The sequence below is a fragment of the Cylas formicarius genome, unplaced genomic scaffold (assembly GCF_029955315.1).
Source record: "Cylas formicarius isolate icCylForm1 unplaced genomic scaffold, icCylForm1.1 PGA_scaffold_8__14_contigs__length_24414737, whole genome shotgun sequence".
Taxonomy (NCBI): domain Eukaryota; kingdom Metazoa; phylum Arthropoda; class Insecta; order Coleoptera; family Brentidae; genus Cylas; species Cylas formicarius.
The window spans coordinates 16,893,170-16,914,172 of NW_026844361.1; the positions used below are offsets into that span (position 1 = coordinate 16,893,170).

Genomic DNA, 21,003 nt, shown 5'->3' on the forward strand with positions numbered 1-21,003 from the left:
TTGATTCATCAACAACCAACTCACTAAATAATACGAATAAAACACAGTATTTCTGTATTGGGTTAATATTGCTATAGCTTCTTGGTGCTAATTCAAATCGGAATTTGGAATGTGAAATATTGTGTTTTATTCTTTTATTCACTTAAACAGCTCTCGGCATTTGAGTAATTGCAGTCCATTTGTAGTTTTGCCGCAGGAAATAATTACTATATTATATTATTATTTTGGGTGGAAGTGGTTTTTCTACTCGACTCTACAATTAATACCCGATCAGGAGTACGGAAAATGACGTTTTAAAGCATTTAACGCTTCATTATTCACCTTCATTTCCGATACATGAGTCACTGATTTGGCAGCGTTCTTTTTTTTTCGGTATTTTGACGTTTGTCAGTTCTGACAATCTGACAACTGACAAATGGTCGTGAAAAAAGTATAGTGCGCAACAGATTTCTTTAGTCACCAGTTTATCGAACTTTTTGCAAAATGTGATATTTATTATCACTAGAAACGCTTTCGGTAAAATTGGCGCAAAGAAACTAGTAATCGAACCTATATAATTCATTGGCTATAAGATCCCACGCCCATGAACGAACGAACGAAAGGTCAATGTCGAACGGTCTATCCATTAGATTGTTGACACTGCACCGTTCCTCCGAAAAATAAACAAAATAAGTTAAACAATTCATGTAGTTTATTTGTCATGGTGTTACAAACATTTTAGAGATAGTCCAGTTCACATAGGCACAGATTACAAAAGCGCATTATATTCGTTTTGAGATTGCCCTCGCGTTTAATAACTTTACGTTATCCGTGAAATACTGTTTGTATCAAATTTTTGATAATTTAAGAACGCGAAAGCACTCTCTTCGCCGGATAAAGAAGAAAATTAATTAAAAATATTAGCCTATCTCTATTTTTTCCATGTTATCTGATCTGCGTCCTCATGCGTAACACCTAAAACAAATGGAAAAACTTCGATTAGCTCATCTCACCTCGTCAATCGCGTCAGATAATATGGAAAAAATAAAGAAAAGCGCGTCTTAAAATCAGACCTACAACAGACAAAATTAATCCACCTTCACCAACCCATTTCTTTATTTTTTCCATATATCTCGCCCCTCAACAGCCTCCATGAAAACGAACTCGTCCCCAATTTCGATAATTTTCCACGTTTATCCAAGCCGTCAGCCATTTTTACTTTTTCAACTTCTTTAAGGCCGCGTTCTTTTTCGCCGCTTTTTCTAGCATTTCTTCGTGCTTTTTCTTGATTTCTTCTACTATTTGCTTAATGTCTTTTTTCACGGCAACTTTTTTCAATCCCGCCACACTCTTCAGTTGACCGGTACTCAACAGCTTATTTAGATTATTCCCGGCCTCGTCGAACCTGTTTTGCAAATCGAACAGTATTTTTAGTTCCTTTTTGATCTTCTGCCGCCTCGATAGTTTCCTGTTCATGTCGTCTATGGTTTCCCTTTGTAGTTTTTCGGCGTTTTTCATCTCCCAAATGTTCTTGGCCGCGGATTCCAAGAGCTCTTCGTCGTCCGTGTGCAACAACTTCTTCAACTTATTCAGTATCTCGATGTCGGAGTGCACCTGATCGTCTCTGCTTTTGCTTAAGCTCTTAATCAAATCGTTCCTGGTCGTGCTTGGAGCAAACTTCAGCTCGGTAAGAAAATCGACGTACTTGATCTCCTTGTTCGTGCTGAAGGACGTCCGTAATTGTAGATGCTGCTCGAAGTCTTCCGTAACGCTCGCAATCAAACATTGAAGCTTCTGGAGCTTCACCAAACAAGCCACGAGTTTTCTCCGAACGAATTCGCAGTTGCAAGTTTTTAGCGATTCTGCTACCTTTCTTAATGTCGAGTCCTTCGCGGCTTGTAAGTCTCTAAACTTGCCGAGAAGTCTTATTTTCGCGTTGATGTCGTCGGCCATGTCGTCCATCAGCATGCGCTTCCAATCCTGCTCAATCGAAGTCTTCACGTGGTGCAGTTTAATCAGTTCGTCGCAGATTTCGTCATAATCTTCAACTCTAAGGTTCACTAAAATGTCAATCTCCTCTAAAAGGGAAGATATCCGTTCCCTCAGCACTTTTTGGGGCACCAGGTCGTTGTGGCTGCTGCCCACAACCTCCGACTGGCCTTTGGCTCTCTCTATGAGCATCGAGATCCTATCTTTGGTCTCCTCGGAAGACCCTGGTAGGGGGCTTTTGATCACCGGCTTATTCGTTTTCCCGAAAAGAGGCCGCTTCATGCCGTTGTACTCCATGAACGGCAACCCTTTGTTGTCGATTATGATTTTTGGTTTCACTTTCTTGATACGCATTTTCTTCCTTTTGGGTTTTGGTTCGTAGGGTTCTTCAAAACTGCCGTCTTCGAATCTATCGTTTTGCTCTCGGTGGTAGTAGTCGGCGCCATTTTCAGGCTCCGGACGAAACTGCGTTCGTAGATTTGTCAAATATTCCTCTAATTGGTGGTAGTATCGTTTCAGTTGTTCGAAATAATCGTAGTTATATTTATCCGTCAGATAGTCTTGCACTTGGGCCTGTACTTGGTCGTCGTCAACCACTTGGACGACGTAGCGTTTTTTTCTCACCCGATCTTGAGGAACTTTACGAAAATTTCGGGCCTCTTCTGAGAATTGAAAATCCCGAGAATATTCCGGGGCGTATCCGACTCCATCTGCCCGTTTGTTATCTTTGACGTTTCTTCTATACCTGGAATGAAAACTGGGTGGCACAATTTCCTTCACCACGTTACTGTTGACGTGGTCAAAGTCTCCTATCAAATCACTGGCCAAATTCAGGCAGTTAGTCTTGAAATCTTTGCCAAAGTCTCGTAAGTATTTCTTCGCGGTGTAAACCAGCTTTGGCAGAGACGTCACGACCGGGTTGACGCCCTTGTTGATGTCGTGGAAGTGCCTTAGGAACCTCATAGGTGCCGTGAATAGCAAATAAATGGGATTGTGCGGACCCACCAAGCCGCCGTGTTGCTGCTGTTTTTTCTCTTTGAACTCTTTAAGTTTCCGCTCCCTTTCTACCTTGCGATGGTAAGCTTCGAGTTCTTCCTTAACCGCCTTCTGTATCACGTTCTTGCCGATAACGGCGTCCGCTTGCGGGTAAGGTTTGAAACGAGGGTAGCTTGCTGGTCGTCTCATTATCTTGCTGCCGACAATCGGTTCATCTTCAAATTCTTCTTCAGATTCGTCTTCCATGCTGACGAAGTCTATTTCGTACCTGGCGGGCGTCGGGACCTCTTCGCTGCTGAGCACGATGGTTCTTTTCTTCCTCGAAATTGGTTCTTGGGGATTCAGCAGCTTTTTGACGAAATCCGTGGCTTGATCCTCTAGGGTGGTCGACGTCGATTCGCCGTTAAGTTTTTTGAGTTTTTTGAGGAGGACTTCGTCGGTATGGGAGCGAAACGTCGAAAGTGGCGACTTGCGTCGATAGTCGAGGTCTTCGAGGAGCGTTTTGTATTTGAAGTCGGCGTCGGGTTCCAAAATGGAGTACTTAAGGGTTTTTAAAGGATCCGTACCTCTCGATAAGGCAAACTTCGGACTTTCCGCTTGGTCAAAGAATGACAACTTGCCGGGGGTTTTGTATAAGTACGGTTTCGAAAAGGTTGCGGACGCTGCTTCTCTATTAACGGCATCAATTTTTCGTTGCAGTTTAAATTTCTCAATTAGAGGGAACGCGAAGGCCGCCTGGGGATAAGACGGTTTCAGATAACTCGGCCACGAAAATTTATAACCGCGTTTTGCAAAGTCTATTTGTCGTTTCGCTCTCGGGTGCCTGTCAGAGGACCCTACGTGTTCGTACCTGTGGTCATAGAGGGGCTCCAAGAGACATCCGTGTTTGGCAACCGGGGGAACGCCGTAGTTGCCGGATTGTTCTACGGCTTTTACCCATTCGAAGACTTCTGGAGTCAGTACCGGTTGAGGTTTCCAATCACAGCTGTTGCCTGAAAAAGACAACTGCATTACTCGGCCTTCACATTGACATCGTGTACGAACATGGCTTGACGTTTTTGCAAGTGCGGGTTGGCAGCACTACCCTATCCGCGCAGTACTTGAGATGTACGGGTACTGGTACTGGTTTCGGTGGCGGGGGGACCGGAGTTTGAATTTCCAAGGGATATTTGTGGCAGATCTGCTCGACTTTGCACGGACATGGAGCCTCGAAAGGTTGGCAAACCTAGAAGTAGGTGTTTTCGACTTTGCCACGTAATCGAGGGATGTAAAATAAAAACCTTGTATTTGTAAACCTGTCCGGGAGGCGGTGGAGGCGGACTTGGCACTACCGGAGTCTGCACTTCGTATTCGTACGACGATCCGCATATTTGACGCGAAGGGGTCGGGAATATGAACTTCAGGGGACAACATCCGCAAGGTCCGGGCACGTCAACAGAAGTTAAGTGTTTCGAGCACTGAAACGGAAACTATAAAAATTGCACGTCGATAACCGTGAGGTACTTACTTTGAGGCAGCCGCAGTTGGCGCTTGCGCAGATCAAGCAGCAAAGCAGCACTAGGATTATAGCTTTCATGCTTTTCGAGAATTCTACGCTCGTAGAATGACCGTCCCATTCGTTTTAACTTATATAGTTATACCGTGTTTTTATTTCAATTTCCTTGTTTATGGCAGTCTTCGCGTTTGAAGCGTATTTTTAATAAACAATGGAACGCGACGAGTCGAAATTCTTAACCGGAGGTTAAGGCCGGTTAAGGTCGCCACTCGAGGAGGTTGTTGTCCAGCGTTTGACGCGTTTTCGTTAGCGGTTTGAAAGTTTGGTATTCGCATCCTACGATTTCTTTCAGAATATACACAAACGTTTCCACAATAATTTTGTATATCAGGATCGAATATTTTGGGAGCGCTCAAAAATAACCATTTCTTGACTCGAGTGGATGTACCGTGCGTTCAATTTGGCTTGATAATATTAGAATTGGCTGTAACTTTTTTGTTTTTAGAGATATCAACGTAAACAGAAAAACAAAATGTAGGGTTAGTAAAATAAGTAGTTAGTTAGTTAGAACACGGAACATCCTGTATATTATATATGTGTTTAATAGAATATCTTATTCCGATTACAATGATGTAACACACTTTATATTTTAGTCCAGTCGTTTTCGACAAATCGGCAAAAATAGGAAATTTTTATATGATTTCAAAAAGTGCCCTGACTGACAAATAAAAATATGTTTGTTTGACATATTAGTAAACAACGTTGATGGTTGAATTATTGTCCAAGTCATTATTGTTAAAATGGTTTTTCGCGAATTTAGCATCCGTCGAAGAAGTGACATGTTTCAAGTATACTTTCTGAATAATAAAAGTGCAACCTCAACTCGTCGTCAGTATATTAGACTTCAAAGCGCCGTTCCTTTAAAACATATTTCCAAGGCTGGCAAGGAAATTTGCCGAAAACGGTTAAACGCTAAAAACGTATACCGGAATCATATTGTTTTAAATAAAGAAAATATGAAAAATATGAAGAGACAAATATTTCTGGAGGATCCACTCAGTTTTGGAAGAATATAAACAGAATGCATTTAAATTTCAAAAAACTCAAAAACTAAGTGTAGAAGGAGGATGCAAATAATTTTTTGAAAAAACATTTTATGGGCCGATGAAAGTTCGTTCACTATAATAAAGGGTTGTAATAGACAAAATAGGCGATATCGGTCTTTAAATAATCCTAGCGAAATACACGAAATAAAAAGCCAGGGGTGCCAATCAATTACTGCATGGTGTGGTGTCATAGATGGACAACAAATAGACCAATATATAGAAGATTTATCCCTGTTGTGTAAGTTAAAAATTTTCTTAACATGGAATATCCCAGTGGTTGTATAGGGAACGGCGGAACTATGATTTGGCCAGCCAACAGCCCTAACTGAACATTAATGGAGTTCTTTTGGGGACTACTATATATTGTATAAGAAAATGGTGGTCACATACATACAGCAATATTTAGAATAGCTAAAGATTTTTTTACTTTTTTGTCATTTTTAGTGTTTTTGTTCTACTTTAATTTGGAAATAATTATTGTTTTGCAGTAAACTTTTATATTTAACTGATACATCATAAATGGATAAAGCCTATACACGTCTACAATAATTCCAAGTATTAAAATATATGAATATTTTTACACAGTCGTTGTATTGATGCTTTAAATAAATTGTGCTCGACACCACAAGAAATGCAACTCAAAGTTAGGGCGGAGGATGTGAGACAAATTATTAATTAGATCCGCTCAGTAAAAGGTTTGGTACCAACACGGATAATATATATGAGCCTTGCATTTGGTATTTTTTCTATGTTCACTTTTTAATTGCCCACGTATGAGGCTCCGAAACAGTGGTTGTAAATTAAAAGATCAAATTGTTTTAGAATATGTACGACTTTGACAACTCAAGTTATACTCTAAATCCCAGCACATTTTCAGATCGTGGATCACAAAAAACAGTTATTAGGCATTGGGTCTTGACAATAAAATGATAGGCAAGACCATTGAAACATGTTATTGTCTAAATAATAAAATCGAGCCACTGTACGATCCTGTAGTGAAAGCGCATTGCTCAAGAACGATGACGACGACTTCTATCCGAAGCAAAACTTGCTTTTTTAAAATAATTTTTCATGTTACTACCTTCCCTAACTTCCTAACGCATTAGCAAATGTAACAAATTTAAAAGAGCGATCATGTTAATTATATTATCAACATACGAATAAGGTTACGACATGATATTTACTCGAATATCGCAAACAAAAATATATATTTTAAACGTCAAGTCGAATCTAGTTGTCAGTTCTCAGATAGGTTTTAAATTAGTATTCTAGAATGGAAAATCAGAGAGGAAATCAGTCAGTCGCCATGTCAGCATGCTTATTTATTTTGTTTATAATAATAATAAAAATATATTTATTATCCCACATATATAGAATACAATCGGTGTATTATGGATTTCGTCAAGTAGGTCAATATAGATCATGCAAATGGGGCAGAAAATTACATTAAAACTTTATATAATAAAAATATATGACAGAGCACAACAATACAGTGATGACAAACATTAATAGGTAAAATATTCGTTTAAATTATAAAAACAGTTTTCTAGGAGGAAAAAGTTTAGTTTGCTGCTTTTTAGCTCTGGAGACGGTCTATTGTAAAATATGTTTTTGAAAATTCTAGTCCATTTTTTTTATGAAGAAACAGTCTTTGTTTGGTGTATTATAGTCCGTTATTTTGAAAGATATTTTTATTTTTATATACCCACAAACAAACTTCTAATATGTATATACACGCTAAAGGCAGTATTTTAAACTCCCGGAAGAGGGGCCTGTACGAACTATCCGGCGACACTCCCGCAATATACCTTAGGACCTTTTTTTGGGATTTGAAAACAGATGTCGCATGACTTGCATTTCCCCATAAGGGAATGCCATAGAGTAATCTCGAATAGATGTGAGCATAGTAGAAATTTATCATGCACTTTCCAGTCAAAACAGTTTTTAATTTTTTTATTAGGAAACAATCACTATGCAGCTTTGAAGAAAGTATTTGGCATTGTGTTTCGTCGAGCTCTAGTACTAAAAATTAAGCTTGCTTTTTTATTTCAACGGCCTCGCCGCCCTACCAGACATTCACACATCTTTTTTGTTTTGTGGGCATTTGAGTATCAGTACATTTGTTTCTTGGACATTCACAAAGAGTTCGTTGGTGTTAAACCAGCTACTTAGCAGTACAAGTGCTGAATTAATTCTGTCTTGAAGAGTTTGATAACAGTCGTCAGCGAACTCCGATAGACCTAAACTAGATAGGCGAGCAGAAAGTTTACTGTAAAAAGGGCCAAGCACTGTACCTTGCGGTACCACAGGAAAGTGGAGTAAAAAACGTCAAATTTTTTATCAATATCACCGGACGCGCTGCAGACTCCCATCCAGGGTTCGTTAAATCTGAAGTAAAAACTCTAATACTGTTTTTGTTAAAATTTCTGCCTAGATACGAGGGCGCTTCTGATAGTGTAGTGGTGAATTACACGGTATCGTGGTCTGGAACTGTATTTAGTAATACTTTCGCTATTATATTATTCCAGTAATTTGTAAACATTAAATCAAGAATAGATGAACAACCATTCTGGTTTCTTGTTGGATCTTTTACGTTATTGCGAAAATTATAAGATTGCATTAAATCGAAAAAGTTACTTTTTCTGATAAAGACATAGTATGGGTGTTAAAGTCTCCGTTTAAAATTATATAACCATTTGGTTTAAAAATTTTATTCAATATGTCTTCCAAGTTTTTTTGAATAACATCCACATTACCATTTGGTGAAACTTCGTGGTGAAAGTTGTCATTATAAATGACTGCAAGTTTAGATTCCTTACGCCATGTCTCAGTCAAACATATGAAATTTGGTGCATGGCAGGCGTAGTCAATGATGAATTGGTCGGCTTTATTTTGATCCATACGTTGTACATATTTATTTCAAAACATATCCGAAAAACTTAAGAGGGTGATTCCTTGTTTAAAATAAAGAGTAGTAGGTCATTTAGAGACTTCTATCGCCTGCAATTTAATAATGAATAAGAGAAATAAAAAATCAAATCTAAAGTAATGCATAACTTTGTAACTTCTTAACTCGTTTCTTATTATTGCTTTTGACATTGCTCAACAAATCAATTTTTTTTTATCTAATCATTTAATTGTTCAATAATATGAGTTTTATTTGCATAAGCGTATAATAATCGGAGACTCATTATCACGAAGCACGAAGCACGAGCCTTCGAAAAAAGGAGTTTTGATACCTGCCTACAACATTAGAAGTTATTAAACTAACCAGAACTAACCAGAGACAAAATACCGCGAAAATTGCATCAGAATTAAATACTGACGTATCGACATATATGGAGTTCAAGCTCTTTTACCAGAGCACCATTACTAGTAGTACCAGTGATCCGATCGACTTCGAATAAAAAGGAAATAAGTTTAGTTTCAGGAAATTAGAAATCATTCAGGAATCTGCTAAAAAACCTCGCGCCTCTACAATAACCTTTATGAGGCAAGTCAGTTTAATGGTCTTACGGCTAAGGATGTCGAACAAGTCTTCTATTAGCTCCAATAAAATTTAAGCAACAGATAAAACTTTTATTTTAAACTTCGTTTGTAAGCGAGCACACAATACAATTCAATACCAATGGAAAAACGCTTTTACGCAATATCAAAATTTAAATCAATGAAAAGTGATCGAAATGTTACTCTCTAATCGAGTTGAGGAAGAGGTATGTTATTAAAGAGCACAATTTTAAAATATCTTCGATGCGCTCGCTCGAAACTAAACCATATCACAGAGGTATCACGGGCAGAGCTTCTCCAGCACCACGCTGTGCTTTTGGGATCCTGAGCTGTGGCTCGATGAGGAATAGTAACTCTTGACGCCGCATCCACATGGTGGTGGTGGTGGAGGAGGAACGTTGATGTACCTAACCGGGACTTCCGCCGACTCGCAAGAGGTCTGGTCTAACACCCTCTCCCTGTAAATGTGATCGAACTTCGGCACCTTCTTGTACACCACGGTTCCAGGTTGGAATCCGTCGTCGCAAGGGGTGGTGCAACTCGCTGGCGATGTAGTTTCGACTACTTGCTGGCATGCTGGCACATTCACGAATTCGGTCTTCACCGCTGCAACCGATCAATCGGAATTAGTACGTCGTAAAGCATCGCACTTTGCGCGATAACCTACCTTTAGCTGGACGGTAGCCAAGCTCCACGTAGCTGGGCCTATTGGGGCCGTGGACGACCTCGCTAACTTCCTCTTCTTCCAAATTGAGAAGTTCCTCTTCGGCTTCTTCCTCTAGATTGCACGTCGCGCTCTTCGCTTTAACCGGTTTGAGTTCTACCACTTGCCCGTTCAAGCTGTAGAGGTTCGCCTCGTGGACTTCGTCTTGGACAGCTTTCTCGCAACTTTTGATAGCCTCGATGGGCAGCTTTCTGAATCCGTATTGGAGCCTATCTTCGGCGACCGTGTCGAAACTATGCGCGTTCTTGTATGCCAACGCTACAGATATCGCGTCAGCTGGAATTTTCGATTCTACTCTTCCCTTGTAGTCGCCATCGTACACTTTATGTTCCAAGTTATGGATGGTGGTGCATCCTGGGTGGTGAACCGGGTTGGGCTGAAAAGTGCGTCGTTAGCGATCCCCTGAGGGAGTCTACGGACTAAAACTCACGTGGTGTGGCTGGTAGATGACGCTATCGGCATAACCTCCACAGCAACCAGACGATACGACTTTGGACGCGGCGTAGTTGTTGCAGCACTTCTGGACTGCGCACTGCCGAAGTACCGGACGTGGTACTATGGCCGGCTTGACGATGACCTGTTTCCTGAAAATCGATTTTTGCATTTCTCTTAGAACATAAGGTTGTATAAAGGCTCGGTACTAACTTGTAACACGGCCCACCGGATGGGGCAAGCGGTACCAGATTGGCGGGTTTGGGCAATGGTTTGGGCCTTATAACCAAAGGTAATGTTTTGGGATGAGGTTTCGAATGGCAAGGGTCATACCCGTCGCCGAAGAAACCCGGGCCGCCATATACGTAGCTGTGAGATATCACCTAGAATGAAACAGAACGTTAGGTTAGTGCGTACTAGATGGAGAAGACGAAGACTTACGTCCTGGGCCAGGAGGATCGCTCCCAAAATAACCGCTGCTCCTTTCACTATCATGGTTTTGGTTCACCAAGTGAATTAATGAAGTGAATCGTTCAGATGCTTTCGCTTTTTATAGCGCAAAGTATTCTGTTTGGATGTTTTCGGCGCACCAAGGTTGTGGATTTTACCGATGGGGTTTTGTTTGGGAAACGTGATGAAGTTTTGGGTTCAACGATCGGTTTGTTGTGGACGCGTCGAATGTTGGCGGATCGTAAGTTTGCGTAGTTATTTCCGGTTCCACGAGAATATTTTTTCTAATTACAAATAATTATAGTTATATGTATCCAGCGATACAAAAACTTTTTAAATGAGCTATAACTCGTCCTCTAGCTTGCGTTTAGAACCCGCCGCCTACGCTTCAAGACTTGAATGTTGATTCAGCACGATGCCGCACCTCCTCACTTTGGACGACAAGTAACAAAAATTCTTAATAAAATATAAATAAATAAAAAATAATAAAATAAAAAATAAAGGGGTTTCTTTTAAATGGACTTTTGAATGATTGTAGCTTAGTTAGAATACCGTTAGAATAAGTCATAGAATAGAGAGTATTCTATAACATAGAAGAAGAAGAAAAGTAACAAAAATTCTTAAGTAAAATTATACAAACTGGTATATTGGAAGAGGTTCAGCAGTTCCTTGGCCAGCAAGCTCGCCTGACCTTAATTCCTTTAGTTTATTCAGAAAGTATTGAGAACAGTATTGGTAGATAGAATTTTGGATGCCGCAGAAAATATTCGTGTTGATACTGAGATTGTTAGCAGTTAAAGAGCTAGACTAAGTATACAGCAACTGGGTGGACATTTTGAACAACTAATCCAATAAAATATAAATAAATAAAAAATAATAAAATAAAAAATAAAGGGGTTTCTTTTAAATGGACTTTCAAATGATTGTAGCTTAGTTAGAATACCGTTAGAATAAGTCATAGAATAGAGAGTATTCTATAACATAGAAGAAGAAGAAGATGTCACCGAGGTAACGTGCATATGCGTAGAAATTATAATTTTGAATTTAATGGTATATTACGCAACAAATTCTGTAAACGTCACTTTAGTCACTAGTTTGATTTGACCCAACAGAGCTCAGCGGAGTATTTATTAACTACTGCTTGAAGAAGTTCATCAACGTGTTGTATAATATACTTTTTTTACTACTAACAGTTTTTTCAATGATCGACGTGTCACTTGACTTTCAGAATGGACAGAGTTCAAAATACCACGTTTGCTCAATTCTACCGAAATCATCCGATCGCTCCCAAACCGATGACTAAAGTATCGGAGTGAATCGGTGTGACTCTGGATATAATTTTAATTTAACTTAATTTTACAAAATTTCCAATAACTTCAAAGCTGAGAATCACGTTAAATTCAAAATTAGTGTACTGTTTTTGAAGGTCGAAAAGACGAATTTGGCCTCAGTTTGAATCTATTTCATAGATGGCGCACTGGAACCTGTGAGGGCCTGTACTTTAAGTATATGTGCTTGGTCAATATCAATATCTCAAGCCAAGCGAGATATTTGTTATCAAATAGGAAAACATCGCGATAGGAGGCGAAAAGTTTATTCAGATCGTTTAGATGACAACGAATCGTCTCAAACAATAAAAACATAAACATAACATGAAAAAAATCGCCAGATTCGCGAATACGACGATGAAAACGACGGTTAAGTAGAACGTGGTGCGAACTGCCATAAAAACGACTGCCTTTTTATTTGAGAACGTGAGGAATTTCGTCCACCAAAGGCACCTTGTCTCTGTAGCTCGGCAGTTCATCCAGAATCCTAGCGACTTGTTCTCCGATTTCGCGTCTCTTGTCGCTCGCCTTCTCTATCCTGCTCAGGGTTATCTTTGAGGATATGTAGCCAGTGTTGACGAGCTTGTTTATGAAAAGTAAAAGCGCGTCTTCTGTCGGTTTCAGTCTCCTGGCAAAGTCGGGACTGAAAAGACGAAATGTTTTGCACTCCTTGTCTCATCTCATCCACCCGCTGTTTATTGGCAAATCAATGTGTAGTTGTAATTTACTTTACAGCCATCACGAATAAGAGAATAAGTTGTAATAGAAATAGTAATAGACAGTATATATATAATGTTTTGTGGTTGTCGTTACAAATAGAGTTTATTATTGTTTATACATTCAAATGATCTTTGCATGACGAGTTGTGAATTACCGTCATTAGTATGAATAGCAGCAATTATAAAAATTGATGATATTCGCATTCAGGCATCTTTACTAGTTAGTACCGATTGTCGAAAAAGATTGTATTTCTTAAACAAAAGTTGATAATATTGAAAAAAAGAACAATTCTCTCGATTTTCGATACCTTTGGATAATATCTTAGACTCGCAATACATATTTACTTAGGTGCTTTATTATTGTCAAATACTGCTTGCTTATATTATCCTCTTTTGAAGTTCGAAATGAGTTTTTATGTTTTTTTCAAAAGGAAATTGACGAACTTGAAATTCAGTCTCCAGCATCACGAATAAGAGAATAAGTTGTAATAGAAATAGTAACAGACAGTACATATATAATGTTTTGTGGTTGTCGTTACAAATAGAGTTTATTATTGTTTATACATTCAAATGATCTTTGCATGACGAGTTGTGAATTACCGTCATTAGTATGAATAGCAGCAATTATAAAAATTGATGATATTCGCATTCAGGCATCTTTACTAGCTAGTACCGATTATCGAAAAAGATTGCATTTCTTAAACAAAAGTTGATAATATTGAAAAAAAAAACAATTCTCTCGATTTTAGATACCTTTGAATAATATCTTAGACTCGCAATACTTATTTACTTAGGTGCTTTATTATTGTCAAATACTGCTTGCTCTTTTGAAGTTCGAAATAAGTTTTTATGTTTTTTTCAAAAGAAAATTGACGAACTAGAAATTCATTCTCCATGAAGGCAAGGTAATTAGAGGTGGGGTTATGTTGAATATGTTACAATATCAAACAATACCATAGCAAGTTTTTTGTATGTCCAAAAAGGGTCTCTGTTTTAATTTATCGACTTGGAACCTTTTTTTGTATTTGAGTAAGGATTACAATGAAATTATTTGTATTATCTGTGGAATATATAAACTATATAGCATCTTCTATTTTCTTTTGAGATTGTTAATTGCGGAGAGGCGAAAAAGTTGTTCTTTACTACTAAACAAAATCACAAAACTATATAGCACTTAGGCTGTGTTATTATTATTTTTTAATGATAAAAAATCAAATTTTCGGCGTTATTTAAGGTCAGCGTGTAAAAGCACTATGCTCTTGAGTCAAAAAGTTATACGCCTAACCGAAGATAGTTTTGATTTGAAGTGACATTTTCAAAAGAAATCAAAGTAAATACTTTTGTAAAATTTGCTTATATGTATATTATGTATATAACATTTTGCACCTTTGGGTTAAAATTGCGATTCTCGGTAATCATTTCCTGCATATTTTTCCATAAATCCTGGCATAAATCAAAATAATGAACCCTGAATGAATCCTAGAATCAGGTACACATTTATAGACTAAAAACAAATATTTTATAGATTTTTGTTAAGATAATATTGGCGGCCTTGGATTAAATACAATTTACTTTGGGTCAAGAGATCCTTTCATCTGTGGAGACATAACCAAACTTTTTAAAAATTTTATAAAAAAATAAATCGACATTGTTTAAAAATGCCTCCTGTACACGAACATGCCGTGTATCTTTCATTAAGTAAATTTGAAAGTGGGAGGATACGATAGGAACAACTGGGATGTTCTTCCGGAAAATTGGAAAATGGTGGGCCGTTTATTTTAGGACACTACCTTATCTCAGAAACTATAGCGGATTGACCCAAAGGTTAAACACAAAAGTTAATTGGGGTATTTCAAACCTTCGATTTATTTTAATGTTGTATATACAGGGTGTTTCATTTTTAGTGGGTGAGTATCAACTTTCTTATTTTAAATGGAATACCTGGTATATTACTTCATTTTTGATTTCTATACAAAATTCTAGACATATTTTGTGTATAATGCCCTATACCTAAGTCTAACCGTTTCTGATATTTTTAATTTTTAATGCGAGCAATGACGTTAATGACTTAAAACATATGCCAATTTCTTCAAACTCTTGACTGGAACCTTCGGCACTACACTAACACACAATAACGCGTTTTACCACAAACAGAAACTCAATTTTAAGTACTCGACGCGCGTTTCGCCAACCAAGTTGGCATATTCAGTTTTAATCTTCTCCTGAAGATGCATAAAAATATAGAATTTTCCATAGTGTTCCATTTAAAATGAGAAAGTTGAGACTCGAGAATCGCCCATAAAAAATGAAACACAATATATATACAACATTAAAATCAATTAAAGGTTTATAATACCCCAATTAACTTTCGTATTTAACTTTACAAGATAAATAGCGCACCCTGTAAATGTCGCAAAGGCGCTGGGGATTTAAGAAAAATCGATGATAATGATGACAGAAACAGCAGGAATCACTTTCAGCGCAACCTAAAACATATATCTGTGCATACATTTTCCCAAAATTGAAATAACTTTGTTTATTATAAAACTATGACATTGAAGTGGATTATTAAAAGCTGTTTCTCTTCTGGTCCTGCGAGTTGTTATCTTAGGCATTTATTCCTGTAGAGCACATTCTATATTGAAATTACCTCAAACTCGAAGCCTCATCAGTGTCGTTTTCGAAGGAGTCCAGCGATGCTGCCTCTTTGATTAAATTCGCCAGCACCTAAAGCAACAAAATTTGGCGATATATTTTTTTTAATTTTGTATTTTGAAATTGATTGTAACAAAATACCAACACTACAGGTTTCAATATTTACATCCAGAGTCTGCCAAATGTAGACAAACATAGCAACAACAAACATATTAAAAAAAATCGTCATGCACACAAGATAGAAGAATTTTAAGAAGACATACTGGGTATTTCAGAAAACCACTAGATAACTCCTAGGGTTATTAGAATAATAACAAACAAGTTCATTTTTCTTAATAGACGTGTCGGAAAATTCAGAAGTCTGTAAAACGGACCATAAACCAATTTTTCAAAATTGTTATTAAATTATAAAGTTTCTGCTGACAAAATTTCAGTTCAAAAGAATTTACAATGTTACTACTTCGTAGTTGTTTCAGAACCGATCATTCATTATATAAAATTATAAAAGGTTACGACAAAAACAATACAAAACAATAATGTTACTATAATAATAGTCTTACAGGACGTCTCACAGTACACGATTTGTTTATTAAACTCCCGGTGAAATGTTCGTGTATACCAGATCAATCATCGATGTTAACGAAGGGCAGTCGATTGTAGAGTTAATCAGTAAAGTTAATAAGTCTCGGCAGAAGTTAGAATTGCGGAATTCCCGATTTAAAAAAAAAAACGTGTAGTTCATGTATATGACAGTATTCTAGATGTGATCTGACATAGTAAAAATATAGTATTTTTATGGGATTAATATTTGAGGAGTCCATTATACTGCGCCTGACAAACCCCAACATGCGAAGGGCGCTATTGATTGGACTGAAAAATCTAAGTTCCATCCAGGTCTTCCTGGAGTGCTAGACAGTCATTTTGAGTGGTTATTCTTGAGAACAGTTTCAGATCGTCTCCAAAAAGAAATAAACGACTATGCTTAAAACATACTGTAATGAGAGAAGACGGTAAATTGTTTAAATGCATCATCTCGGACCTTCCAGTCAAGTAATTTTCTATCCAGGAAACACCCATGATCTCGTGTTTCTTAATCAACAGCCCATGGTGCACTCTGCACTTTTTCAAACGCCTTGGCGTGCATCTCCCCCCCCCTCCCCCCTTTGATGTTTAGTTTATGCTTATTTGAAAGGCAATTCATATTTGAGAATTATATAGTTGTTCTGCTTATCATAATGGAAACCATAAAAGGTACCTAATATTAATATGGGAATAACAATATGTTTTTAATCCAGACTTATTTATACATATACAGTGAGTTCCACTAAAGGACTGTACACCCCTAAAAAATCTTTGTTTATGGATCGATTTTGATAATTTCTTTCTTTATAAGTTGCACTAAACCCTGTCCTAAGTGTCTGAGATCGACATTTCGTCTTTTCAGTACGCCTATCAACTTCATGTTATTAAATATGGTCATGTATTCTTTTTCATCTATTAGAATAGTTTCTACATTCTAAAATCGAAAATCTTTGAACAGTTCGGGTTTATTCAAATGTCTCAGACTTTCGTTAGTCATTTAAGAGAATTTGTTTGTTTTTACATTATACCTTTGGAATATTTGGATTTATTAATGCTGTTCTTCGAAGAATGATCAAAAGTGAGTCACAAACATTTTACAGCAGTAATGCTTCAGCGAGCCGCCCGCTATATTTCGAGCACCCTGTATTAGAACTTCGTGGAAATTAGTACAGTAAAATTTTGAGTAGTCGTGAATAAGAACAAGAATTAAAGGCATTTTTGGGAGAGCTATTCAACAAAATCAAACCGCAATCATCAATATAAACAAGGATGTACAGCATTAACCATGGCGCTCCTGTATAAGATTTCGTCACAATTCATTCTTTAAAGAATATTGTTAAAAATATTACTTTTCTCTTCTTTCTATTTTGTTAAATAGTCTCAATTAGAAATGACTTTAGGTTGAAGCATTAAACCAAACAAGGTTTTAGAGCATTTTGAGAGACCTATCCAACAAAAAAAAAAACAAAATCGAATCATAATTTTAAAAGGACGTACAGTGCGTTAGTGGGACACAGCGTATGTTCGTTTTATGGTACATTGCTGCACTTTTATTTTATTTTTCGTAATGATTAAATCCATATGGTTTAGTATTCTTGATCTAAGTATTGGAAACACTTAATGAAACTGCTAAATTTTGACAAAAATGAATTAACAAATAACGAGTTAAATTAATACTCAAAAACTTGATAATATATTATCTTTTTGAAGACAGTTTTAACCCTAAAAATGACAAAGCACTTTTTTTTTTTGAAATTGAAATTACCGTGTTCAGTTACGCCCAAAATTAAACCTGGATTATCATAATTCTCAAAAAAATTAAAAATCTCATTAAAACAAGTTTGGGAAGCTACAATCATTACATCGTGTCAACAATAACTTCATGACACATATTTGTGGTCTAAATTTCGTGTATGTATTTCAAATCGTTTTTGAAATAATAAAAAAAACATTTTTAATTATTCGTTTTTTCAGAAGTGACCATTTTCGCCATTTTAACAATTTTTTCAATGTTATCCTAAAGTAAGCGGTACGTATTTTGAAACATTCTGTTTAGTTGAAAATTATAAAATTAAAAAAAAAACTGCATGTCGGGAAGTCGCATGTCGGAAGTTCATTTCCTCCTCATTGTTTTTCCAAAAGTTATTGTCATAAAAGACAGTATAAAAATTTAAATAATTTTGTTATAGATTTTTCCTTTCTTGGAGCCCTTTTTATTAATATACTTAAAATGATGACATCATGAAACCTTTAAAAAATATTTTATTTCATTAACTATTAACCTTTAAATGAAAAATTATGATTAATTATGATTATGTTGCTTAAACAATATTTTTTAAATAATTTTAAACTACTGCTAGTTTCAATTTAGTGTTTTGCATCATATTATTTTTTAAATTTTTTCTTGCCCTTTGCTTAAAAATTGTTTATAATCAAATATAATAATTTACCATTAAAAAAAAATACAATAGTGTTAACATAAGGAAATATTGATTTTAAAAAAATCTTAATAACAATATCTTATTGTTTATAATCGCTTCTTTATATTTTTATTATTTAAATAAATTTTTAAGGAACTTTTTTTTTAATTCACTATTTGCATTTCTAAATATAATTAGGGAAAAAAAATATCAACAATTTATTCATTTAACAATTTGTTATAAACATTTTTTTATTATTATTTTTTATTATTAATATTTAATTGCATAAAAAAATTAATTTAAAGTTTCCGGTCATTACAGTGGCGGCGCGCGCATGCCGAAACTGCTGCGCGGAAGCCGATATTCAACGTTAAATAAAAATGATTAATATTGGTCCTATAATTTCGGGAGTCGGGAACTTCCTTACTGAAATTTCTTGCTCTTTCAGAACTTTTTGTAATATTTGAGCTATCACTTACAGCTTTCGAGGTTTTGTCAAAAAGCTGAACGCCTATTTTTTACTTCAGTTTTTGGTTAACAAAAATTGTAGTTTTCATCGTCGGAAAAAATCCAAAAAAGTCTTTTTCTATATGATATTCCCCATCGAATGAACCATCAACCATATTTTTAGGAGACGGGCAAACTATTTTTCGCACGAAATGAACTTCTCGACTAGTCTAACCAAAACGTTCAAAATGAAATGGCGATTTTCTTTTGAAATTGTTTAAAGTGTAGAGAATGAAAAAATTCCGCCAGATTCGAGACGCAAATTAGGCACAAAGTAAACAATTATTGCCTAAGGAGTATGCCGTATAATTCAGCAATTGCAAACGTCCTCGGAAACTCATTAAACGGCCGCTAAGTATACACGAGCAGACTCGGAATTAAACATTCCAATTTGCTTGTTGTTGCGCGGATATTTCGATGTATCTTTTGTCTCATCTGCGACGACTTACCGAAACGTTCGCGATTACCAGGACGAGAATACCGAATCGTTTGATCATTTTCTTAACGTGTACCTTGAGCGGTTTTCGAACAAACCAATTGGCATCGCAATCGAAGAACTACTGCTATAATTGGGTCGTGAAAATGCTTAGAGCGTTGCTTTCGAAGAAAATTATTTTTGTTTGGTGCAATAAACAACGCGAAAGGACAACAAATTCGTTAATGCATTTTCGATGTTTCGATACAATTAAATAATTATATATGGAATCCAAAATACGTTATCTGGAAGGTACAAGGGTTAAAATGGGATTGATTTTGACGCAAATTGGACACTCGCTCATGGGCAGTTTAATCGTTGCGTGCCCTTGTTGTTTTCCTATACACCCTGTATAAAATATAAACTTTTGAATAATGACACCTCATTAAGGGAAAAAAGGTTTTGTATTTTCGATGTTATAGAAATGAAAGGGTTTTCAATTCAAAAACTTCTTGTGAATTTTCTAGTTAACTCGGTATATATAAGAAACAGGTTTCAGTAACTAGGGAGTTTTAATTTTATTTAAGTTCTGTTAAGAAGATATTTGATTTCAAATTAACCTTACAAATCGCTTTTTGTTCAAAATATTTTTAAATGGCTCAGTAAATTTATTTATTTATTTGTCAAGCTATATAGTATTATAAACAATTGATAATTAGTGACAAAAAGGATTGCACCGCATTTATATAACATTGCATGCATTGCATATCCATTTATTTAACAACCGATCAACCTATATAAGAAATAAACAATATTTCTAAGTTTTAGTTATTGTATGACTCCAAAAATTAAGTAAAACTGTGAAAACTTTGAAATCATCTGTACGATATTTCTCCACCTTTTTTTTATAGGAATGAGTGACTAAAAATATTAATTTTAAACGAGAGGATAATTTTCAATAATTAATAATTATTAAGTATCCAATTAAATATCGCCCACTAAACAAAAGTAGGCTTTGATTTTGTCGTCAAAGCCATGTTTGATGTTAGACGACCGTCGAATTAAAGTGAGAGAGATAGCAGAGGTTATGAAAATGTCCGAAGCAGGTGTTTGTCACATTTTAGATTAAGATTTGGGCATGAGAAAGCTATCCACGCTTTTACTGTAGATGAGACTTGGATACACCATCATATGCCCGAATCAAAAATGCTGTCAAAACAGTGGATATCGAAGAGAGAACCGAAAAACAAAAACAGTTTTTTCGGCTGGGAAAGTGATGGCGACTGCTCGATTACCTTGGAAAAGGAAAAACCATTACAGGAGCATAGTACATTACTCGACTAGTTGACAACAGAAATTGCCGAAAAACGGCCAAATTTGCAAAAAAAATCCTGTTTCATCAAGACAGCGCGGTGTTTCTTACCCCAGCATTTGCCATGGGGAAAATCAACGAGTCACGCTTTGAATTACTTTACCATCCTCCTAAGTGACTTCTTTTTGTTCTGTCATCTGAAAACTGCCCTCGGAGGACAAAGATTTTCGTCAAATCAGGAGGCAATCACCTTCTTGAACAATTATTTTGCGGAGAAAAACGTTGGCTACTATTTGGACGGGTTAAAGAGATGTGAACATCTCTGGAAGAAGTGTATAGAGTTACATGCAGAAAAATAAAAAAAAAGTAGAAGAAATGTCTTGTATT

At 36.3% G+C, this 21,003-nt stretch overlaps 3 protein-coding genes across 3 annotated transcripts; all 3 read right to left on the minus strand.

Annotated features, from left to right (window-relative positions):
* Positions 1-688: 688 nt before the first annotated feature.
* LOC132706559 (uncharacterized) lies at positions 689-4,652 on the minus strand. Its single transcript, XM_060677942.1, has 5 exons — positions 4,472-4,652; positions 4,245-4,421; positions 4,009-4,189; positions 3,815-3,956; positions 689-954 (listed from the first exon to the last, which is right to left on the minus strand). The coding sequence occupies exons 1-5, from the start codon at positions 4,538-4,540 to the stop codon at positions 942-944; spliced, it is 582 nt and encodes a 193-aa protein (XP_060533925.1). The 5' UTR covers positions 4,541-4,652; the 3' UTR covers positions 689-941.
* A 4,548-nt stretch (positions 4,653-9,200) lies between these two features.
* Positions 9,201-11,510, minus strand: LOC132706318 (uncharacterized). The gene is made up of 5 exons (XM_060677590.1): positions 10,670-11,510; positions 10,442-10,611; positions 10,227-10,380; positions 9,740-10,172; positions 9,201-9,678 (listed from the first exon to the last, which is right to left on the minus strand). Exons 1-5 carry the CDS (start codon positions 10,721-10,723, stop codon positions 9,353-9,355), a joined length of 1,137 nt encoding a protein of 378 aa, XP_060533573.1. The 5' UTR covers positions 10,724-11,510; the 3' UTR covers positions 9,201-9,352.
* Positions 11,511-12,256: 746 nt separating this feature from the next.
* LOC132706088 (uncharacterized) lies at positions 12,257-19,497 on the minus strand. The gene is made up of 3 exons (XM_060677179.1): positions 19,339-19,497; positions 15,376-15,452; positions 12,257-12,649 (listed from the first exon to the last, which is right to left on the minus strand). Exons 1-3 carry the CDS (start codon positions 19,384-19,386, stop codon positions 12,421-12,423), a joined length of 354 nt encoding a protein of 117 aa, XP_060533162.1. The 5' UTR covers positions 19,387-19,497; the 3' UTR covers positions 12,257-12,420.
* Positions 19,498-21,003: the final 1,506 nt, after the last annotated feature.